The 25,809-nt window shown below is 43.8% G+C and overlaps 1 protein-coding gene across 1 annotated transcript in view; it reads right to left on the bottom strand.

Moving 5' to 3' along the window:
• Positions 1 to 8,810: 8,810 nt before the first annotated feature.
• The window catches only part of LOC138288093 (collagen alpha-1(VII) chain-like), a 963,348-nt gene continuing 946,349 nt past the window's right edge, over positions 8,811 to 25,809 (bottom strand). Inside the window, exons 100-101 of the mRNA XM_069229319.1 lie at positions 16,112 to 16,282; positions 8,811 to 9,690 (exon numbers count right to left, since the gene is read on the bottom strand). Coding sequence (XP_069085420.1) covers positions 9,671 to 9,690; positions 16,112 to 16,282 — 191 coding nt within the window. The 3' untranslated portion in view covers positions 8,811 to 9,670. The remainder of the gene's footprint in view (positions 9,691 to 16,111; positions 16,283 to 25,809) is intronic.

The following is a 25,809-nucleotide window of genomic DNA, read 5'->3' as shown; positions in this document are numbered from 1 at the left end:
CTCCCACACAACCCTACTAAATTCTCCTGCATTCATCTCACCCTGCTAATATGCTCTCCCTAACCCTTCCACATCCTCTTTCCCCTCCGCCCCCCTTTTATTCATCTCAAGCCTTTGGATTGAGTAAATGAAGGATAAACTCCCAATTAACACTTCTGGATTTCTTTCCTCCTCCACCCCTCCATTACTCCAGTCAATCTAACTAACAAACTCTCATATCCGCAACTCAAATTAACTCATAATAATACTAAAACTGTACTCCTTATTAAATTATACTAATCCATCACTAATTCTTGTTTGGGTACCGGAGTAGCGTGCTACTCATCGAAAAGCGCTTCGACGCCTCGTCAGGGGTAGTAAGCGCTATATAAATACGATTACAATTACAATTACAATTACAAATGCAACATCTGTTTAAAAAAATGATGTAAAGTAATTGCAGCTACTGTTTCCAAAGCACATCTCAGATGTTTATATATGAGAAATCATAGATTAAAATTTCTCAGATGTTCATTCAACATTACGTGCAATATCCTTCAGTTTGTCATGCTCTGTTAAGTTTCAGAATTTGCGCTTTTGTTGCTTCTCAGCTCTCACAGTCGGTCTCCTCTACGCAGTTCTATTTCTTTGTGTACTTTAGGAGCATGTTCCTCCTTTTTAACTGTGACCACCCAAACTCAAGATCTGCGTTACTTCTTCTTTGGAAGAAATAATAAAGTTTCATATAGAACTTCACGAAGGTTTCAAAAAATGTCCCTTTGCACACAGACATTTGGAGTAATGTGAATGGTTTCTCGTTGGAGTTACTCTGTACACTACTGGTTAATACATTGGGGTTGTGCCTGTATTAAATTAAGGGATTCCATGACAGGTCTATTTCCATTTTTATTGCAGCGAAAAGAGGTGGCTCCTGTCTCTGTGGTTGTGGCACTGCTATTTTACTGGCCCTGGCCTGCTTTCCTTGAATGCTTCCATGTGCATGTCTCTCTTTTGCTCCGTGGCTGTCACATCTATCCCTCCCATTCCACAACAAAGGGAAATTGTGACAGTCCTTGTGAACTGTGGCTCTTCCTCTATGCCAAAGAGCGGTGACCAGCAGCGTAACTGAAGCAGTTTAATGTATAGCCCTTCAGCAATGAAAGTGAACTCTCAGGGATCCATGTGTAGCTGACCGAGAATCCCCGCATCTCTGTCTCACACTGCTTCCAGCTTTGGGGAACCATAACCCCTAGAGTACTAGGCTCAGAGAGAAGGATGGAAGCTCACTCTGACCCTTGTTCATTCACTGCCCGCCCAACTCCTCACTGGGTCACTTGAGCTGACCACTAGGGCCCCAAGACCTCCAGGGTCCATCTGTAACCAGCACGGAAGGGGGTAGAGGATGCAGGCAATGCACTCCTTCTTGCTCTCTGGAAATCAAGACTTTCTGCTACGCATCTCTCCTCTTTGTGTATCAGTCTACAGGGGGATTGTTGTTTAGCTCATCTCAAATTTGCCAGTCAAAAACGATTTAATTGCCTGAGGTCTTTGTGTAGGCTTGTGAATAGCAGTTAAAGAAAGTGCAGGCTCATTTTTTTTCTCTGATTTGGAAATGTTTTATGCTTCTCATGAGACACCCCACACTTTTGGACCGTTTTCCTTTAAGTATGAGCCTATTCTGACTTTCAGAAATGTCTGAAATTTCAAAGAATCTCAGTGTTGCCTCTGTAATTTTAGCTCTGAGGTCCAGTTCGATCCATGTCATTCTGGCAATTGTTTTTCAAAGTCTTCTTCGATCTTGATGGATTTGGTGGTTTAAAAGTTCTTAATACAAAACACTTCCTGCCCTGACCATAATGGAAGAAGTCGATGGCTAAAATGCTCACATGGAGGATGATTGTTATTATTTTTCCCTGTGTGTTCATTTAGGGTTTAAGTTAACATGGGTTACCTTCCACTGGGCATCTTTTCAAGATGTTATACTACCAGAATGCTGTATATTAATGATCACACTACAAACATACTTTGATACAATATCAACTACCACAATATCGTGAAGGCAAGTATCACAATATAGATCTACTCAGCAGATACATACTATGATACTATATGTATCTTCAAGGTTCAAAGATGTGCTAGGTATAGTGAATCAATACTTACCTGTATATACTTACTTTCAGAGATACTATGGTAGTCAGTGTTTTTACTATATTTTTGTAGCACAATATTTGTTCACAATATTCTGACAACCCATGTTACTCACCCTGTATGTTCAAAACAAGCAATCTCTATTGGGTGAAGTCCATTTTCATGTTCACAGCTCATTGCTTTTGCCAAGTATGTCACTGAAACGATGTCTTAGCTTAGGAGGCTATTGATGCAGAAAAGTGACATTCTGGGTACACTGGACATCTTGTTCCGTTACCATGCCTTACCCTTTCTATCTCCTGCCTTGATGTCCTCTCACTAGGGGCCTGTTGTCTTTAGTTTCTCATTACCGATCTTGACAGTTGCTGAACTTGTCTCATCTTCTCTCTTGATATCACATCTTTCCATATCACTAGACTGCGGACCTCTGGAATTTTATGTGACATAGCCTTCTAGATCAGGGCTGATCTACCTAAATGTCAATATTAACACTTGTTTTGGGGTTTGACCTATAATAACTATTGTGCCATTCATGGCGAACACGGTGTTTTCGTAATACTCTATGGGGCTTTCATTCAATCTCCTTCAGCCATTTGCTTCTTTGGCTCAGTAACCTTTAGCCACTAGCTTGAGACATTGCTGATTGTAAGCTGGGTCAGCCCACATGACTTTCATTGTCTGAGTTTTTTTTTCTATTGGCTATTTGTCTGTATCCTTAGTCTGTACCCTCCCCCAACTACCCCCAGAAAGCAAAAGGGACTATTTTACATCTGAAAAGTACACAGCTAAGCCACACATTTAATTATTTCTCCCATCCATGCATTCTCTTCACAAGACTCTTCTTTCTTGCACTTCAGCAGGCATGTTTTTCTTTTGGTAGCATTTGAATGCAAGCATCAAGCCTATCTGATTTGCCAATGCTTGTTTAACCTAAGGGCTCACACTGCATTTCTGCTGTTTCTGAGAGCTGTGCGATCACAGAGAGCACTGGATTGCTGTGTAGCAGCCATGATGCACACTAAAAGAACGGCTGTGTTACTACTGTAGAGTGCTACAGGACGTTTCATAACCTCCCAGAGTTGTTAATGTGTAGACATCTGGGAAGTTGACAGCTTCATAGTCAAATGTAAATGATAATTTTATACTCTCGTGCTGAAAGTCACTCTCCTCTGGCTCAAGGGTACATCTGATGGAACGTATCCAAGGCATAGCTCTCTTATGACCTTGTAATTGTAATACCCGTGGTTTTATCTCTTTAACACCTAAAATAGGACGAGTCCTGTCCAAGTATTTGTTGTAGATACAAAGCAATCCAAAAGTTGCTGCATGGAACTGTTCTGTAGCTTAATGTTATGCTTACTAACAGATGTGTATATTGTTAGATCAGTGGAAAGGACAGTGACATGCTTTACACGGAACAAACAAAGGGACACTGCGCCTGTTTAATGTGTGTATACCAAAGGTACATTCTCGAAATTACTGTTGACTACTCTAAGCGTAATAACAAAGCTTGGGTGCGGCTAAAATGAATCCAAACTAGGAAGTGCTGGCAGATGCCCAGCACTGTAAATACTTTGCCATTGACAGAAGGTGATGGTTACAGGTGTGCTAAGTTCCAAATTCATAAAGTCATATGACTTGCAACGTATCTATCTTTTTTGTTTCGATTTTAGTGAACCCCGAGCCTTGTGAAATGCTGAGCTTTCAAAATTTAAAAGAAAAGAGAGAGCGTCGGTGGCCCTTTGCTGCAGTGGTACATGGTCCCCTGCAGCAAAGGGCCTCATAGGGAACGTAGCAGTTTAACAACTAATTAACAATTTATGAAATAAGCAAAACAAACGAGGTAAAACAGAAAAGTCATTGGAACAGAACATTTATGATCAAGAGTAAGTGAGAGCAGGAGGGCTTAGTTAGAAAAGAAATGAAAGTAGGAGGCCCATATGTTGTAATAACTATAAAAAAAGAAGTATATTCCGGGTTACCTTTTAATCCAATCATCACCCTGTTCAGCAAGGCTGCCATGCTGTGAATGGGACAGAGCACGCGCCTCTCAGCTGGGCCAGTATACTTTTAAGGGGAAGAGTCGATGATTGTTGGTTATGTTTTCTTTAAAGTATCCCCTCTTACAATGAAACCAGCCTCTGTCAGGGTCGGAGTTTATTTATTTTTCAGATTGCCTCTTTAGGTCATTATCTATTTGTCTCTTGCTGCCCTTAAAATAAGGCAATTATCTGAGACAGTTTGAGACTGTGAAAATATGACATGCAATGTTGTGATGTAGTTTCTCTTTTGTGTGGCTTACATTAAACAATATCTATTTTGTAGTCAGTACAAATGAGAAAAGTCCTTCACTAGTGATTTTAAACAGGAAAAACCTTTGCTGTGGTCATTTACAATTTACTTTTTAACCCTTTGTCTGGAATTTCCACCCTACAATTAAGGTACTAACAACTGATATGAGAATGCAAACAGCCTTGAACAGGTGAATTATCGAAACAGAGATAGAGTGATTGACATGATAACATTTCAATCAATGGATGTTTGAATTAATATAAGAAATATGAATCTCTTAAATACGTAAGAAGTATCACCTGTAGTAAAGAATAGCCCTGCCAAGATTACCATATTTCAATATTGTAAGTATGCATCATTGCGTTTGGTATAGAATGGGGCTGCCACCCAGATGGAATTCCTCTGACTGATAGTTAAAATAAAAATATATCCAGTAGAATCCACATATCAATACATCTTGTAACTAAGCAAATACCACTTAATGCAACATGTCCTTCAAGGTAGCAAAAGTAACCACTGGATGGAAACAAATAATCGTATAAAACATATATTTTAACCTAACTGGCAATGATAGGTCTCTGCAAATCAAAATGCTCCAACATCAGTAGCTGAGTGATTAATGACCACAAGACCAACTCTACAGGGCTCATTACAAGTCCTGTGGTCTTATTATGTGGTGCTACTGCACTCACTAAATGCTAATACCAAGGGGGACTGTATTTGTGGGTGTGGAAAGACGGCATTATGCAAGTTCCACAAACCTCAGAATGGGGTCCAATGTGATATTACCAAAAATTGTCCCTATTTCAAAATGCCAAAACTTTCAATAGTGTGCTGCCTTCCCACATTCTGACAGATTTCACCTCGTGAAAATTGTGTGAGTATAAACCTGTAGCTAAGGTTATGTCTGTACGTCTTGAAATCCTCATTCGATCCAGAATCGGAGTTCCTGTGGGACTCTTTATGAGCCCCTAAGTGTTGTCAAAACTGGGCATGGGGGTTATGTCATTATAACATCAGCTCAAACCTGAACTGTAACCCTTAGGAGGCTGGGGTGGTTTCACACTTGTGATAGCCCTCTTGCACACGACCATGCGCACTCCCCGGGCTTCCAACAGATGGAGGGTGTGTCTCAATGCTCATAAACAAGCCGAGCCTCGTGGTCACACATAACCTTGCAACCAAACCATGATAGCGCAACTATGGTTTGGGTAGATTTCTTCTTTGTATACAACAACATATCAAACTGCTTACAAACTCATCTGGGTCAGAAACAGCACCCCTCCCATCCCAATTAGATAAGAGATGAAACATAAATAGCGAGTGCTTTGAATTGGCTCTCAAAACCTACCAGTCTGTAATCACAGACTGTAACACGGTGCATGACAATCACTACCAAAGCACATCATCTACTCTACACATCCTAATTCCAAGCAAATCCAGAAACTTTAGCAGGGCATCGAATATATCAACAAGTGGGTCAGTGGAGACATTTCTGAGCTGAAGCGAGCCAACTTAAAGGTAGAACGGCCCTGTATCCCTTAGATCGAGTAAGACAAAGCCCAAGAGACAAGACAGTGTACCACAAAGTTATCAAGAAAGCCACAAATGTTTTTTTGCTAAAAGCAACAATAATGCATTGAAACACAAACAGAAAAACAGAAATATTTAAAAGGAATAGACTATTCCAGATGCTTCTAAATGTAAAGTGTGTGCATCTCAGTGATCAGCTAAGCTCTGGAACGAACTCTGCTGAATTTAGGAACCAAATCTAATCTGTTTTCCTTTATCTGAACCTTAAAACCTGGCTGTTTCCAAGATCTTAACAATGCTATTGTGTGAACACATTGGCCCAGTTCCTGCATCAAGACACTTTTTAGGTAATGGTGTGCTTAATAAAAACCAAAAGCAGATACATACAAATCTCAACATCATTATGAAGATCTGCGCAATTTCTTGTAATTCAAAATTGCTAAGAACTGCGACTCAATCACCAGCACCACAGAACACCTGCTCAATCCTCCCAACAAGCCTCCTATGTAATTGTCTGTCTTTACTTACTTTAAACTCTAGGAAAGTGCTGAGGTGTTTTGTCCTGAAAATTCAGCTCCCCTTTTCAGTTGCTTGTAATAAACAGATTTCCTCCTATCCCGCAATGGAAACAACCAACATGATAAACCGCTCCTTCCTTTCTGGGATGTCTTCTGACCTTCTGAAACATGCCATGATCACCCTCTCAGAAAAAACGTCACCCTTGGACATTGGTAAACCACGGCCCAATTCCAAGTTCCCTTTTGCCAGTAACATCATGGAAAAGGTCGTAAAAAGAACTCTCCAACACTTCTTGGAACCTAAACATCATGTACTACTGCTATCAGTCACGGTTTCCGAGCACCCTGCCCAGCTGGGAGGGGCAATAAAACCACATTATCCACAGCAGTTTGGGTCCAGAAATGTGCGGGTCACCAGAAGACCTTTACCAATATTAGGGAGGTAAGAGCTCCTTCTCTTCTTGGATGATGACAAAGAAAACAGCCCTGACACTCCTTGACCTTTCCACCAACTATGACGCTGATAACATACAAAACAGTAGAACAGGTTGGGACGCCATACCAGTTCTTCAATTGATAAAAACGATTTTAACCAAACACAGCCACAAAGTAAGGACTGGGTAAGTGGAAACGGCGCTGTATCCTGTTTCTTGTGGCATTCCTCAAGGAGCATCACTCTGCTGTCTACTATGCCACATTTACATATTTACTCGGACACAGCTTCTTGAGCAGCACCCGGTGAACTCCCAACTTTATGTTATTGATACACAAGTCCACTTGTGCCTGCAAAATAACCTTGAGATGTTGATCAACATTGTTTTGCGCCTTCACTCTGTTTTCCACTGGATGAAGGAGAGGTATCTGTGCATTATCAGAATCTAGACTGCGATTCTAGTACTGGGACGCTCTGCACACGATACATTACACTTCACCTGGCTCTCCAACCTTGAAACCCTTCATAAACATCTGTGATAGTCATGTTTGTTTGGGATACTTTTTACTTTACTTTCATTCACACTCCAAGTTAATGAATGATAAAATCCTCCCACTTCTCAACTTCGAACACAGTCGACCTAAGGACAACTCTTATCATGGCCCACCTCCACTACTATAATATCATCTATTATTTTCTTCTAAAAAATCTCACCAGGAGGCTGTGGGATAACAGAAACATGTAGCCAGTATTTTCCTAAACATCATCTCCACCCCACGGCTATCTATTGCTTCCATGGATGCTAGTAAGGTCCTGTGCACTGTAAACAAGCAAAGCGCCCGGCATCCTTGCAGCAATTGTCACTACACCATGTCCTCAACCATGAACCTTCATTCAAGGTCACCCATTTGATCAACCGAAACACAGAAGCTGACCTCTAATTGTAGATGGCCCTAGACTGTAGAATGCCTTTACCCACAACGTGAAATCTGAATCCAAATACAAGCTATGACCGAAGGTCATCAAGATCAGATGCTTGCCCCCTCCCATTAGATTTCTCTGAAAGGTGACACCTACTGATCAATAAGACCCTTAATTGAATAAGTAATAAACCACACCAACAGCATGTGTATTATTACCTGGATCTGTTGCATTTTTTATGTAGTGCTTCAGTCTGGTAATGTGACAGAATTTGGAATTAAATTTTACAGCAGTTGATATCCTGCGGGAAGTTGCTCTTTATGCTAGACTCCTAATAATGTGTATCTTTCCTATAATAACAAGTATAACATCATCCTTTTACCAACTCCTACCACCTGTTACTCGTTATGACAAAAATGCTAGCATTGAAGGTGAGCAAGAATGTTATAAAGAATGTGCTTTATGGTGGTGTGCCCCAATGAGTTAGGTGGAAGCATATATGGTGGAGTAATGTTTGGTGGAAGAGATATTGGTTAAAAGGATTGACTAAAGAATTGTTTGGTGGAAGGCATAATGTGGTGGATGGATGTTTGGAGGAAGGGAAGTTTGCTGCATGAGTATCTGGTTGGTGGTGGGTTTTTGTAGAAGTGCTTGAATAAAGGACTGCTTGGTCAAGGAGAGCTTAGCTGACGGTATGGTTACGCTGCTTGGTAGGATGAGAGCTTAAATGAAATCTTTTTAATTAAGGCGTGTTGACTGAAAGTGTTTTTGACTGAAGGAGATGCTTATTTGAAGGATTAAATAACTAGTGGTTGTGAAACAACAGATGAATAATAGAATAAAATGATAAACTATTAAATGAAGGAACACTGAATGGATACAAACACGTACAAACTACTGTGTGATTAAAAAGAGTTGTAGGAGACCTAGGCCCACGGATTTGATATGAAATAAAACATTTTACAGCATACTTTACACCCGATTCCATAAGCTCTAATACTCCAATGCATCACAGCTTTCGAAAAATGAATTTATTTTAACAATTCCAAGCACGGTGCTATAGAACATGGCTAATTACATGGCATCACGTTGCTTTTATGGCTACTGAGATTGCATTTACATTTTACTGTATGACTTTAACTTTGGTGAACTGGCTCCCAAATGAGGGTGGAATATTCTGTTTTGTTGTATTCAAAAGACATTAAGTCTCTGATACCACGGAGCAGGATTCAACATTCAAATATGTGATTTCTACTACCCTCGAGAAATTGTATCCACCCATGTCGAAAAGAAGGCCAGAAAATATACAACTTTATTTGGCTCTATTCACACAGTGAATTTTAGCCTGCCACACGCTACATCATCATTTAAGTCAAAGTACAAACATGGTAATCCATCATGTGCATCACAACCACACTTACTTTCTTGATAAAAGATGTCACAACTACACGTTTTCCCAGAGGTCCTTTGGAAATCAGAATTATAATGCCATCAGTTTTATTCCAAGTCCTCTTGCTTTTACAAGTAGTTATTTTTTTTTTACTTTACTTCATAACACCTCAGTAAAGTAAAGATGTCAGCCCCCTCACTCTTTTCTGTATTCATTAAATGTCTTTCCTCCCACAAAATGTTCATTTTCTTAGGGCTGGCACAATCAAGGTAATCACAATGTGTGCCTGCATGACTGGCACCTAATCGCTGGACTTCTCTTCATTTTCTCTCATGAAGAACAATGTTCTATTGGTCATGGTTCTTCCTGTAAACAACATCCAAACTGCGTAGGTTCTGGAAATAGAACACTTATTTCCTCAGATCTGCGTTGTTTGTGGGACGATGGGCAATAAAATCACCTCCCTGGGGTGGATTCTAAGAGCAAGAACAGAAAGAAAAATGCACCGTTAGATTTAGCATGATTTTATACAAAAGGTGGATTTCCACATATAGGAGAGTGGGATTAGGTGACAGATTATTTTTTTCATCTACCACACTTTAATTGTCCCCTCACGTGTATTTATCTCTGAGTCAGACACTTCGTGGCCATTCAAAATTCCCCTTCTTTTTTATTCACTAGCACCCCTCAATCACTGTGGACTGACAAGGCAAAGACAAAAACATAGGACAGCTTATAATTCATGGAATTAATAAGGAATGTAAGACAGTAAACAAAGAAACTTCAAGAATTAATAATTGTACTCCCTTACACCATAATGCAAAATCTAATCTTAGTATTTATGTCAGTAAATGTAGGCCACAGTAGTGCAAACTACTTAATTCGATACCGAACTGGATACTTTCCAAACTTCTAACACTGTATTGAAAGACAATACTGACATGTCTGCTTGATTCAATTGAACTTTTTTGTATGTATTGTATGTACCACATTGTATGATTGTGCTTTTATGGTCTTTCACTGAAATAAATGCTAATGAAAGAAGAAAAACATTTTTTTAATTTTGCTTTAGCGTAACTGTAACTGCTGCAGCCAGCTTTCTTCTCATGCTAACCATGCCTTCAGGTTGTGCCCATCTATGACGTGTAAAGTCTTATTTCCATGCTTGGCATTTGAGGGAAGAAATATCTGATTAACTTGCTCAGCAGCAAGAGTTTATATTTGTGTACCTATTTGAAAGTTGTTGCATACTTTCTTATTATTTCAGAAACTTGTGCCAGTGTAACATCTTTATTTGTCTCCTAAAATTAGATCCATTATGGCCCTGTATACGAAAAACTACACATTTTCACTTGTGCAGCTTATGTCCATTGGGAGTTGGGGGATTCCCTTGTCGCCACTCTCTGTGATTCGCAGATAAATGTTTCTTTTGTTAATACCTAATTTTAGACTCTGGACTGATATGTGGGCAAACTTTCATTGACAGACCATCAACAAATACTACAATCGGTATATGTATGAAGCCTAATGTTCACCATCATTTTACCTTTATAATTATTCCTGGTATGAAAATGTCATTACTTGAGAAGCATCATTTAACAGTCAATCATGAAGATGATGGTCTACTGAAAAACTTTATAGTTTGTTTTTTTCGTTTTGTGGTCTTGAATGTGAAACAATATGAACATCTATACACTGACGAACTCCTCACTTGATTGTTAGAACGTTTCACCATTTAGGCTCTTGCTAATAGTGAAACGTTTGCCACTCAATTTCTATTTTGGTAAAGAATGGAGAATTGTCAATGTATATCGTAATTGCTGTTTTTTCAATGAAAATCTCACCCTTTCATTTGTTATTTCTGAAGTAAGACTAGTGCTTAGTGTACAGGAGTCAATTGTGTATTTCCGGAATTAACTTAGCTGGATGATCAGCACAAACAATATGTGAGATATGACTCTTATTTGCCTCCACACCCCCATTTAATGTGTGTTAAGATGCAATTAAATTCGGAGTTAGCAATATGATTTTGCTTGGAAGACAATATGTGTCAGTCGGCATACAAATGTGTGTTTTCTTAGTTTCCAGTGTTATGTTTAGGGCTGCCTTTTATCTACTGATAAAATCGATATGACCAACAAAGTTCACAATTTTGAGTTCACTTTATGCTCAATAGCAAGTGGAAGATATTTTTTTTCAACAAAACAAAATATTTATTTATGAACAAAACTTGTATATCAGCTTCTTGCTCAAAGACATTTTCATTACAAGTCGAAAAATGTTTAACATAAGACAATAGTAGTCCACCAAAATTAATGCCAAAACAGATAAAATCAAAATCTAAATGATTAGAACTAAATAAATAAACCCAATTGAATGCACACAAAATGATTGTAAAAATGTATAACGTAGACCAGCAAATTGGAGCTATGCAGTTATGTACGATTCTCTCCGAGTCCTTGAAAAACAGTAACACCTGAAACAAATATGTATGGCTACTTTTGTATCCCATTGACACCAAAGACAATTCAAACATAGATTCTGGTGAAACAGATATCACCAGACCTTCTATGGACCACTTATTGTACTGGACAGCCCTGAGTATTCTCCGGAACAGCGAATCCCTGTGTTCTCAGAACATGTGGAAAAGATGTATACAGATAAATGTATTTGTTCTATTGTGGCTTCGTTCAGGCCATCTACTGTCCACAATGTTACATTTTATCTGAAGGACATGCACAATTTTTGTCTGCTCCCAAAGCCATCAATGTTTGTCCTATTGTTACATAAATTGACAAGGAAGAATTTGGTGATTTTCAAGGTAAACAGGTTAAATCAAACTTAACTAAATGTACCATTTGAACATAAGCTCTAGTTACAGCATAGAATTATCCAGTTGGGAGCCAGAACCATTCACTCAATTGACTTGAGCCCATTACACTTTCTCTTCCAATCTTCATTAGATTAATTTGAGACATTCTACACCTTAAGAGACCTATAACACCCTTAGCTTCAGTTTACCCAGTATTTCCTACCTGGGTGACCTTCCCCAGTCATTACTTCTGAGGATCTACCAAAGCCTCCAAACTGAAGGAGCACATAGATGAAATGATAAACCACAGAACAACAGCAGTCAGACACAACACACATGATTTTTTTCCAATAAGGTATGTGTGAAATTAAACTAGAATTCCAACTAAAAAGGCTTCCCCATCTGCCCATGAGTATTGTCTAAGGCCAATAAAGCAGTAAAGAGACACACATTTAAAGGAAGGAAACAGCTACTGAATTGCAAAATGGGTTTAGAAACGAATTGTGAATTGCTATGTGCAAAGGTGTTGTTTAGAAAGTCCCTTCCAAATAGCAATTCATTATGGTATGTATCAATATTTTTTGACTATTATCTGGTTGCAAATATCTTAAAATTAACAACTCCCAAGATAGGGTGGTAAATCACTCTCAAAACAGAAGGGGTCCCCATAGGACTCCTTCCCATTTGTGAACATATATCTAAAAAGTTTGTTGGGGAGTAAGCGGTGGTCCACTTCTTTCTATGTGAATATTCCCTCTATGGAAAATGATCTGTATTTTAAAAAAGTTCACGGGCATGATGATTTGCTGACAGTAGCAGGTCACCATCCCTTTGATGGTATCCAATTATTGTGAGTCGCAATCAGCAACCTACCTGATGAATACTGATGAGGAAGGTCGGATTGAGACCCACTACGAACTAGGATTTTGTTAACTGACCTGTTTTTACACAGGTTCATTCACAAAATTTGAATGGACATTTTGTACATCAGGCCCACAATGTGTGAAATACAAATGTTCAGTGAGTTATAAGAACCCCAATCATGTGGTTGTTCCACTATATCACCACTACATAGATGAGCACATCAAGCAAGGAAATCAGAGATCACACTGATGATATGAACATCTTGGCTGCCAAAACCCCCAGGGCCAGAGGTCCCTTGCCCCATTGGTGACTGAAGAAAGCTGTGACCACAGTATTTATTGTGCAAACCACTATGCTGAGGATAAGAGGTGAGAAAGTCAACGGACCCTGCCACATTGCTTTGAGGCCTGCCAGTTGAATGATCTGCTAAAATCCACCTGGTACCACCAGCCCTGAGCTTCCATCTGACCAAAGATAGCACCCCAGCCTGTGGCACTATCATCAATCGCCATCACAGCAGGATACCAGGAGTCAACAACATATTCCTCCTAAGATTGGGTGACTGGAATCACCACTGCAGCAGGTGGCAGAGGTGTCTGGGTCCTGGAAGGGAAGATCACTTAGGCACAAGGCCAGATCCCACCAGCCCAGGATACATTAAACCATATGTTTGAGGTGGGTTCTCTTACAAGGAAGCAGGAACAATATGAAGGTAATGGGCCCTTTAAGATGGAGCCATAAATACACCGGAGCTATGAGGGACTGGAGTAAAAATCCCTAGAGAATCCTCCTCTTGAGCTTGAACATGCCCCTCAGATAGAAACACTTTCTCCTACAAAATGGGAAAGAATGCCCAATTAACTCCAGGGACTGAGATAGACAGAAATGTGATTTTCTGAAACTCACTAGGATGTCATACCAGTCCAATACCATCTTGAGCACTCCGTGTCCCAAGGGTGCCAAACTCATCCGCATAAGCATAACCAGGGTCCTCTCTGAATGTAGCAGCCACATCACTTTTATGAGCACTCTGGGCACAGTTATCAGCCCAAAAGGGATAATGGTGAATTGAAAATGCTGTCGACATACAGTTAACCAGAGAATTTTATAATGACACTGCAGAACTGAAACGTGGTGAAATGATCGATGGAGCCATGATAAAGTCACCTGGATTGATTGTCAGAACCACCTACTGGAGAGTTATAATCTTAAAAGAAAACTTGGGAATCAACTTGTGTAACCTTTGTATACCACAAAGAGGATGGAGTACATCTCCAAAATGGAAACCTGTCAAATTGCCAAGCAGGTCCACAATGCCAGCTGCAAGAGCCTCCCAGTGAGTTTGAGCCCAAGGATAAGGATTCATTTGCAAAGCAGAATATATTGGAATGCCCTTGAATTTTCCTGAATCACAATTTATAGAAACTACTGATGCAAGACGATTCCACCCATGGATCACAGAACAGGGACAGGTGCCAACCGAATACTGCATCTAGCGGCAGACAGATCCTGCAGTCTGGACTGCTGAGGTTTCTTCATGGTGGATGGCCATCCCCTTGGACCAGTGCATGTTTGCCTGACCTCTGCCACATACAAGCTCCACCTAACCTCACACACCGATAAAAAGGAAGTAAATACTAATTCACAAAAAGGACCCACAGAACAGCTCAGTAGGTCTGCAGGAAGCTGATGTACCTACAACAGCAACCACGTACAAAATTACCTTTCAACTGGACAGACAAAAAAAGATGTTCACCTTGTGGGTCCTCATCCTGTAAGAAGGCCCTTTGAAGGGGAGGGATCAAGGAATGGGAGGGCATTAGGGTAGGAAAAAGTCTGGTGAAAACTGAATCCGAGTCCTTGTAAGTCTGAAGAGAGGTAGAATGGCTCAAAATTAACAAGTGAACGAGGAAGAGAGGAAGAATGGGTAGTGAAGGATCTTTACTGATAATTAATAGGTTTGAAGAAATAAAGAATGACTAACGTACAATAAACAATACATACCTTCAAAGAGTGAATGCCTTTGCTTCCTCAGAAGGCCAGCTCTACCTCTGTGTGTAAAAAAACTGAGGGGCAGATTTTAAGGAAAGTGGCACTGCACCCAGTGCAGCGGCACTTGCCTTGCACCTCTTAGCGCCCTCCTACTGCCACCATGTGTGCGCCGTATCTACGCTAAGGCGCACCATGGCGCAGAGTAGGAGGCAAAAGCATCAAAATGTTTGACGCTATTGATGTACTGTTCAGGGTTTACGCCAAAATGTTGGCGCTAACCCTGAATAGTACTTTGGATCCACTGTAAACAATGGTGTGCCCCCTCTAAACACCTGCCCTAAGCAAGCATTAAAAGTGGCGAAAATAATGCTGCAAAGAAATCTCTTAGATTTCTTGCGCCATTTTTTCAACCCCCACCCCCCCCCCCCAAAGTGGCGCAGTGCATGTATTGCATCACTTTGTAAATCTGGCGCAGGAAAAAGCCACCTTAGCGTCAAAAAATTACACCAAGGCGGCGCTAAAATGGCGCTGGACCCTCTTAAATCAGGGTTTGAGAGAGCTGAACTGTGAGCAGGTTCGGCAGGCTAAGAATCAGATGGAAAACAAAAAGAATCCGAGACAATGTAAAAAATGGAGAAGCAATCTGGATAGAGGAATGTCGAAAGTGAGAGACACAAAAACAGCACGGAGGAAAGAGATAAATAGCAATTATTTGAGAAAAAAGAGGAAAACTACATGTTACAACAAATTGGTGTGAGACAGAAAGATAGGCAGAAAAAAGATAGGGATAATAAATAGAAACGGAGTGAAAGGAAGGGTGGGACGAGATTGAAAGGGCAAGAAGACGGGGAGACAGGGGTCTAATGAGAGCGGATGACGGGTGCAAGAGATAGGAAGGAAGAGGACATGCAAACACATGGGCAGTGTTCAAAAGGAAGTTAATGATTTTGCCTTGTCCATCCCATTTATCCATAAATGAGCTTATTGTGATAGAACAGAACCATGTATTTCCTGCATGCCCCAGTAACCACGTTCCCTTCGGTTTCGACCTGTCATTTGATTCATGGTGCCTCTGATAACCAGGAGTTGGGTTAGTACCTCATCCTACCACCAGGCGTCCCTTCCTTCCAGAGGAAGCCCGGTGAACGAGGTGTCTTTCAGTTCCAAGAGGTACCCAGTAACACTGACATGGTGGGCAAAACGGGGTTCACATGGCTCAGTGATGTTACCTGGGGTGCTTTTACACCTGATCTCACACTTCAGTTTCGATTTAAACTGGTTGCTGTTTCCTCCACATCCTCCGAAGACGAATGGGCGACAGGAGTTGGTGTCTTGGTGATAATACCAGAGCAGCATGTACTGGGCGCAGGACCCTTCATCCATGGGCATCAGGCAGGGGTCTGTAACCACAACACAGCAGCTGCAGTTACATACTTGCATATGAAGGGCTGTTGCACATTTCGTTACCTTTATAAACAAAACTCATGCAGCTACTCATTTGGCATAATTACAAAGTAATATAGTCAGTAAAGTAAAATATTCACCCATCTGCTAGAAGCATAGTTATATTTTACATAGTTATATGCTTAACTGAAACACCCAAGTTGTTATAACTAGATGGTCACATAGTTACATACATGGAGTTTTGGAACAGAGAGGCATGAGGTGGTTAGAAAAAACAAGTACTTTTGACAGAAAAGCATATGTGGTCCCCTGATTGACAGTAGGGGGCAGACACAGGCAGCAGAGAGATACACAGGGGGCAATGAGCAATGAGGGTGCCATAGAGACGGCAGAGCTAAGAAAACAAAACACTGCAAAATAGAGAAACGTGTGGTACGCAGAAGAGAAGGATAGAAAATACTGAGAGATGCCAGTAGAGTGAGGCATGAGATTCCAGAAAAGAAGAGCAAAAGAATGAAAGGCAGAGATACAAAGAGTGGGAAGGAATGCAACAGTCAATAAATGAACGAGAGGGTGAGCTGTAGAGGAGGGGGTTAAACATGAGAAAGAGTCAGAGCGCAGAACTTACATGTACCACACTGTTTGTACTAACATAGGCAGATATATCACTCCGTATCAGTATTTGGGGATTTGTTTTTAAACCTGCTTGAAGATCACTAAAGCCTTGGAATTATTGCACATATATTTGAAATGAGCTGCCATTTTGTTATCCTGTGTTGTACAGTGCACATTTTAGCTCAGCCTTCCTAGTAGGCGTGCCTAGCCCTGTTCTGAAGTTTGCACACTGGAGTGAGGGTTGCAGAAAGCAGTAGAGTCCGCTTTTTATACAAGAAACTTGTAACAGTCTTCCAAGGTCTTTTCGCATTCTTCCCACGATAAGAGCCCAGCACCTTCTTATTAGGTGTGTCCAATGTCCCAGCTGCCATTCACTTCTAGTAATAAAAGTGTATAAATGTAGCACCAAAGGATATGGAGTTTTGCATTATATGCTACAACAGACTTCAGTCTGGAGCTCTGGCCAGTTGAGTCGGTGGTTTGTCTGGTTATTTTATGTGTGCTGGCTATTTTACACGGAATATACATTAGGACCTCTATGTGTTATACTGAGTGTCTGTTATCTTTTACAAATATCAACCGATATGAGACATAGAGAGAGTGGGGTGCATGCAAGAGTGGAGGCATGTGAGACAGGAATTAAAGAGAAGGAATACAAAAGAGATGAAGCAAAATAGGCACTGGAAGGATGTGAAAGCATTAAATGAAGTGGGAAAGTGTGGAACACACAGATGGAGTGCCAGTGTCAAAGAGATAAATAGTGAAAATGAAGAGATGAAAAAGAGATAGACTGCTAAGGAAGACATTAACATGTGCAGATGAGAACGATAGATGGAGAAGATTGTAAACAAATTACCTTTTTTAAGTAGAATCATCACATAACTCACAAATGTGCAGCCACACCCTATTTGAAGATTGTTTTTGTCAGCTTCGCTGTCAGATTCTTCATTGCAAATCTATTTCCTCTTAAAGAAGCATTGTCGCTGATACTTTTACTTATATTTCTATCAATGAGGGAAGCCCCTCATGATCCACTTTTTAGGTTTCTTTTAGCTGTCTGTAACTGAAAGCCTCTTTTGGATCATGCTAAAAACTTACAGTGGACTTAAAGTCTGCCAATTCCTTGCAATGGCTGACTTTACAGCTGCAGTGATTTGCTTGCTTCTTGTTTGATGGCTTGCCTTCCTCTTCTTGTATTTGTACCTTTCTTGGAGCATAAACTTTTTACCACGCATTTGACTGGTTGACTTGTATTCTTCCACCGCTCACGTTATTGAACTTCCTTTTTTTTAGCACTCCATGAGATTGCATGTGTTTAATAACTCTCTCCCTCATGTGCTGCTTCCACTGCCCCTCCCCCCATATTGTTCCCTTATCCCTCCTCCCAAGCTCGTCCACTGCTTTCCCTACCCCTTCCTGGCTTTTTCATCACGTCTTTTGGGCCTTCCTCTGCCCAGTCTTGCGCGTCTGTTGCATCTTTGCCTCCTGCCTACTCCTGATTTCTTCCCCTCACATCAGCACCCCCACCCACTCATCTGTTGCTCCCCAAGCCCCTCACGGTGCATAACATTTTTTAAATTCATTTTTTGGATGGCCAGACCAGTGACATTTGCAGCTGGGCTACTGTGCTGTGCAAAATGTGCTTTTGTGGTTTTAAAATGATACATTTTTATTTACCAATCCAAATGGCATCATCCATCTTCGACCGGTAAATAGGTGATGTTCTCACGTCATTTCATGGGTTTGTGCATGAGTGGTGATGCATTTGCACGCATACGTCATTATGGATGCACACGTCTAGGGAATTATGAGCACGTATGAAGCGGCCACTTCATTGCACCTTTTTTTTTGCCAATGTTAAACTGCCTTGGTAAAAATAATTTTGTTTTTTATCGATGCACATCATTGACAAAAAGCATTGGCAAAGACAATAGGTCACAAAGTTGAGACCTGCTGGTTTTTGCAAATACTTATTTCTTTTGCCAGCCGACCCCTAACGGAACCCTTAAAAACCCATTTTAATATTTTTAGATTTGACTAGAGACAGCTTTAGATGCCTCACAAGGCTCATGTAATGAAAATTATCTTAAATAAAAATACATACATCGATACGTACATAGAGTGCCATCGAGTCAGTCCTTGTCATGAATTAGTCTGTTCAACTGGCATTCACACACAGCAGCATACAGCATGGGCAGTTGTCCAGTCCACTTCAGCCATTGGCAAATTTCTACTATGTGAGACATTATTTTTCCTGATCATGTGTGCACACCTGCCTATAAAGAAGTGCATCTCAGTGCCAGGGCTGGTGGGCTAAAACTTTATTTTGGCAAGGGTTTTAGTTTCCATATTTTTTCCTTTTTCTTAATTTATAGCAATCTTTGAGTAAACTCTGTTTTCAGGTTATAGTAATTCAAAACCAATAGTACCTTTTCTTCACACCAATAAGAATCTAAATTTTCAGCGATACACATTAAAAATAAAAGGAGTTTCTAATCCTGGTTGGAGTACACCTGTCTGCTAAGAAGTCACCTTACTGTTCTTTTGAAATTGTATGCTACAACAACAACAACAAAATTGCAAGTATATTGTCACCACCTTTAGACAGTATTTTATTCTTTTTATTTTCTTTATTTTATGTTAGTGGCATGTTTGCATACCTGTTGGCATCCCAATGCTCGTATTGTATTGGTGTTGACTCGTGTACACAACTTCACAGATTTACTAGGCCCTCCCCCAGCTCAAAACAATGATATTTAAGTTTCGGAGCAAAGGGCATCTTGCACTGGAAATGTCCCCTTGTTGATATCTTAGCTTATATCACTTTGGATTCTGGTACTTGTAGAGTTCTTGTTCCTATCATGAAAGATGACAACACTAGAATTCTGAATGATGTAAGCTAGAAACCAGTACTGGCCAGTCACTTCATGCCTGACCACAGTGAGTGAAGTCTATGCGGTTTGAAGGTCATTACCTGTAATCTAACATTTATAGCCATAAACAGTGGCACCTTATCATGTCTATTAGCTGTTTTGTGCTTTATAGTCTTTGTATAATAACAACTATTTGGTTTTAGCAGTACTGTGCCTGGGTGATTTACTTTGGTTGTACATACATCTTAATTTAGCAAAGTGCATAATCCTCCACCTGGATTTAAAGAAATCCACTAGACCAATGATTTATTAATTTGGTCACTGGCTAACTTACCATCCTTCAGACCTCTATATGCTATACTTTATAAAATTAGATGTAAATCCCCATCTTTGGAACTTGCACTTAGGGTATATTGAAAGTAGCTATGAAGCTTTGCTTCTTAATCCTCAGATGTCTTAAAACCAGACATCTGAGCTTCAATCCAGATTTCCCCACTTCACCACCATCCTGTACACACCACATCTTTTCTGTGTCTTAGTTTTCTTATCTGTCAGAACTGGAAGTACTTAGTAACAGAATGGTGACAGTATTAAGAGCTACATAACAAGTGGGCTTTCATACCACATCATCCATTTCATTATCGAGGGACGGCCAGAAGTCCCAATGAGAATCCCCAACTCTTCCCCCGTCGCAACTTGAGCAAAGTCACTGAAAATCCCTGGATCTTCACCCTCAAAGAAGCAAGACCTGTACCCACAGTCACCCTTGAACATAGCGTGCAAAACTTCTCCTACAGGATCTCATCAGCCACAGACACCATAGCCCCCCTCAAATACACCACCAGCGCAAAGCCACCAAGCCAGCTAAGTGTTTCACCCCTGAGCTCCTAAGCCTCAAACGCCACTGTAGAAAACTAGAACGCCACTGGAGCAGCAACAAGACCCCCACCAACCTCTGCTCATTCAGGTCCGTGCTTAACAACTATCACCACTGAATCAGGGTGACCAAGAAAGAAGCTCTCAACACCTGCATCAAGGCTAGCACCAACCACGCCAAAGAACTGTTCAACATTGTCAGAGAATTCTCCTGCCTTTCTGCCACACATAACTCAGTCCACCCCTCCCAGGCCCTCTGCGACACCGTCTCGGACTACTTTCACCACAAGATCACGGATGTTTACTGCAACTTCGACCCCCAGCCCACTGACCTTAACCACACCCCAATTCACTTCCCACCCCAATGGATCTCCAAATGGAAACTTCTCTCCACTAAAGACACCATCGCCATCATGTCCTCCATCCACTCAGGGTCCCCCGCTGACCCCTACCCACACCAACTCTACAACCTTGGAAGAGAAGTAATCGGAGCCTCCCTCACTGAAATCCTCAACACCTCAATCTCCACAGCAACTGTCCCCGATGCCTGGAAGCACAATGAGGTCAAGTCCCTCCTGAAGAAGCCTTCAGCAGATCCCAATGTGTTCAAGAACGCCTACCCGATCTTGCTCCTCCCTGTCCCTGCCAAAGTCCTGGAAAAAGCTATCAACTGACAGCTTACGGAATTCCTTGAAAACAACAGCCAGCTCGACCCCTCCCAATCTGGTTTCCGGCCCAACCACAGTACCGAGACTGCACTGATCGCTGCAACAGATGACATCAGACGTCTTCTCGACCTAGGAGGTACAGCGGTCCTCATACTCCTCAACCTATCTGCGGCCTTCGATACCATCTCCCACCACACTCTTGTCTTCAGATGCCACAGCATTGGCTTCCAAGACAACGCACTCAACTGGATCGCTTACGTCCTCTCTGGTCAGAAGCAGAGGATTCTCCTCCCACCCTTTGTCTACGCACCCAAAGATATCACTGCGCGACAGTGGTAGGCCGCTGCGCGACAGTGGTAGGCCGCTGCGCGACAGTGGTAGCGACCCTTGACCCAAGGGTAGGTCGCTCCCCCTGCCGCTGCAGCTCCTCCAAGTTCCCGAGTTCCTGTGTTCCTGAGACCCACCTAACTGTAAGTACCCCCCTCCTCCCAGCCCCTCGCCCTGCCCCGCGCCACTCACCTTCTCTCCTGCTCCTGCTTCTTTTCCTCCTCTCTGTCTCTTCCTCCTCGCTCCCCCTCTGCAATCTTCTTCTGTGTTCTTCTGTTCTTCTCTTCTGTTCTTCTGTTCTTCCCTTCTGTTCTTCTGTGTTCTTCCGGTCTTCTGTGTTCTTCTTCTCTGTTCTTCTCGGTGCTTCTGTGTTCTTCCTCTCGGTTCTTCTCTGTTCTTCTCTGTTCTTCTCTGTTCTTCTCTGTTCTTCCGATCTTCTGTTCTTCTGTCCTCTGTTCTTCTGTTCTTCTGTTCTTCTATTCTTCTGTTCTTCTGTCTTCTGTTCTTCTGTTCTTCTGTCTTCTGCTCTTCTGTCTTCTGTTCTCCTGTCTTCGGCTCTTCTACCTCCTCCGTCTTCTTCACCCGAGCCTGCCCTCCTGCTCCTTCCTCATCCCCCTCCCTCACTCGCCTCCCCCTCTCTCACCCCTAGCTAACCCGTTCGCTATCTACCTCCCTCACTCCTCCTATCTTCCTATCTCTCTAGCTCCCTATCTCACTAACTCCCCCACTCTCCACCTCCTCCTACCTACCTATCTGTCTATCTATCTATTTCCCTATCTATCGACTTCTCTATCTATTTTCTCTATCTATTTCTCTATCTCTCCCCCCTCCCGCCACCCCCTCTACTACCTATCTCCCTATCCTCTCACTCTACCTCTCTCCCTCACCCACCTCTACAACCCCCCCTCCCCTATCTTCACAACCCTACTCCTATCTCTCTCCCTAATCTCCAAACCTCCTAACACTCACCCTCCTCCACCCTAAACCCCCTCCCCAGCTCCTCTCACTCTACCTGTCCCCCCCCTCCCTCGCGCTTTCCCGCCGCGACCTCCTGCACGCCCCCGCCCCCCAGCTCCCATTCGCCCCCAGCTGACCCCTCCCCCCCCCTCCTACCTCTTATGGCGGCCGCTGCGCGACTGCGCAGCGGGCGCGCGCAGCGGGCACGGCGCTGGCGCGCCAGAGGCGCGCCAGAGGCAAGCCCGTCTGCGCCCGTCCGCGCCTGGCCCGCGCCCAGCGCCACGACCCCTGGTCCCCAGCTCCCCCAAGCCCCGCTGATCCGCTACGACCCCACCACCCTCCACGCCCTCAACCCAGGGTGCTCCAAAACCTGCTTCCTAGCTCACCCCAAACGCACCCATGGACCCTTCGCCTGCAACTCCTGCAAACGCATCTTCCAACACGCAACTACCACGACCACAAGCCCACGCGCCATCAACCACCTCAAGTGCATCCTGATCAACGCTCGTTCCGTCCACAAGCACGCCGTTGAACTTTGGGACCTCCTGGACTCCACAGCCCCGGACGTCGCCTTCATCACGGAGACATGGATGAACGCCTCCTCTGCTCCAGACATCGCTACCGCCATCCCCGAAGGCTACAAGATCTCCAGAAAAGACCGCACCAACCAAGTAGGAGGAGGTGTCGCCATCATCTTCAAAGACTCCATCAGCGTCACCACCTCCACCGAAGACCCCCCCCTCGCCGCTGAACACCTGCATTTTCAGATTCGCACCGACCCAAGGACCACCCTCAGAGGATCCCTCGTCTACCGTCCTCCCGGACCTCGCGCCTCTTTCAGCGACGCCATCGCCGACTTCATCTCCCCGCACGCCCTCGCCTCACCGGACTACATCCTCCTAGGCGACCTCAACTTCCATCTGGAACAAAACAACGACCCCAACACCACCACCCTGCTCGACAACCTCGCCAACCTCGGCCTCAAACAACTGGTGAACACCGCCACCCACATCGCCGGACACACGCTCGACCCTATCTTCTCCGCCAGCAAACACGTCTTCTTCAGCCACACCTCTGCCCTACACTGGACCGACCACAGCTGCGTCCACTTCACATTCCGACGCGAGACCTCCCACCTCCGCACTCAACCCACCCCTCGTCGACAGTGGAACAAGATCCCTGAAGAGCAACTCTTCTCCGCTCTCGCCGCCAACCAACCCACCCTCACCACCGACCCCAACGACGCAGCTCTCAACCTCACAAACTGGATCTCCAACTGCGCTGACAACCTTGCTCCCCTCAAACGCACGCATCGACAGACCAACACCAAAAAACCTCTCTGGTTCTCTGACACCCTCAAAGAATCAAAGAAAACTTGTCGTGCCCTTGAGAAGGCCTGGCGCAAGGACCACACCGCGGACAACATGACCGCCCTCAAGAACGCTACACGCGAACACCACCACCTGATCCGCACTGCCAAAAGGAACTTTTTCACCGACAGACTAGACAAAAACAGCCACAACAGCAGAGAACTCTTCAGCATCGTCAAAGAGTTCTCCAACCCCAGCGCCAGCGCCAACGCCGTCACGCCCTCACAGGATTTGTGCGAATCCCTCGCCACTTTCTTCCATCGCAAGATCAGCGACCTCCACGACAGCTTCGGACACCAGACCCAACCATACACCACTGAACCCGCTTCCCCGGACATCACCCTCAACAACTGGACCCACATCAACACGGAAGAAACCAAATCCATCATGAACTCTATCCACTCCGGCGCCCCTTCGGACCCCTGCCCGCACTTCATCTTTAACAAAGCAGACGACATCATCGCCCCGCACCTCCAGACCGTCATCAACGCTTCTTTTTCTTCTGCTACCTTCCCCGAATGCTGGAAGCACGCTGAAGTCAACGCCCTACTAAAGAAACCTACGGCTGACCCAAGCGACCTGAAAAACTTCCGCCCCATCTCTCTTCTACCTTTCCCAGCCAAGGTAATAGAAAAGACCGTCAACAAACAGCTGACCACCTTCCTGGAAGACAACAACCTGCTCGACCCTTCACAAACCGGATTCCGAACCAACCACAGCACGGAAACCGCCCTCATCTCAGTCACAGACGACATCAGAACCCTGATGGACAACGGTGAAACAGTCGCCCTCATTCTCCTCGACCTCTCGGCTGCCTTTGACACCGTCTGTCACCGCACCCTAATCACCCGCCTACGCTCCACCGGGATCCAAGGCCAGGCCCTGGACTGGATCGCATCCTTCCTCGCTAACCGCTCCCAAAGAGTTTACCTCCCTCCGTTTCGCTCAGAACCCACCAAGATCATCTGCGGCGTACCTCAAGGCTCATCGCTCAGCCCGACACTCTTCAATGTCTACATGAGCCCCCTCGCCGACATCGTACGCAAGCACGACATCATCATCACCTCCTACGCCGACGACACCCAACTTGTACTCTCCCTCACCAAGGACCCCGCCAGCGCCAAGACCAACCTACAAGAGGGTATGAAGGACGTCGCAGATTGGATGAGGCTCAGCCGCCTAAAGCTGAACTCTGAAAAAACGGAAGTCCTCATCCTCGGCAACACCCCGTCCGCCTGGGACGACTCCTGGTGGCCCACGGCCCTCGGCACCGCACCGACCCCCGCAGACCACGCCCGCAACCTCGGCTTCATCTTGGACCCTCTTCTCACCATGACCAAGCAAGTCAACGCCGTGTCCTCCGCCTGCTTCCTCACTCTCCGCATGCTCCGCAAGATCTTCCGCTGGATCCCCGCCGACACCAGAAAAACCGTGACCCACGCCCTTGTCACGAGTCGCCTGGACTACGGCAACACCCTCTACGCCGGGACCACCGCCAAACTCCAAAACCGCCTGCAACGCATCCAAAACGCCTCGGCCCGCCTCATCCTCGACGTACCCCGCAACAGCCACATCTCCGCACACCTGAGACACCTGCATTGGCTCCCAGTCAGCAAAAGGATCACCTTCCGTCTTCTCACCCACGCACACAAAGCCCTCCACAACAAGGGACCGGAATACCTCAACAGACGCCTCAGCTTCTACGTCCCCACCCGCCCCCTCCGCTCCGCTGGCCTCGCACTTGCTGCCGTCCCTCGCACCCGCCGCTCCACAGCGGGTGGGAGATCTTTCTCCTTCCTGGCGGCCAAGACCTGGAACTCCCTCCCCACCAGCCTCA

The sequence above is a fragment of the Pleurodeles waltl genome, chromosome 4_1, assembly GCF_031143425.1.
Source record: "Pleurodeles waltl isolate 20211129_DDA chromosome 4_1, aPleWal1.hap1.20221129, whole genome shotgun sequence".
Classification (NCBI taxonomy): domain Eukaryota; kingdom Metazoa; phylum Chordata; class Amphibia; order Caudata; family Salamandridae; genus Pleurodeles; species Pleurodeles waltl.
This window is presented reverse-complemented; position numbering and strand designations above follow the sequence as displayed.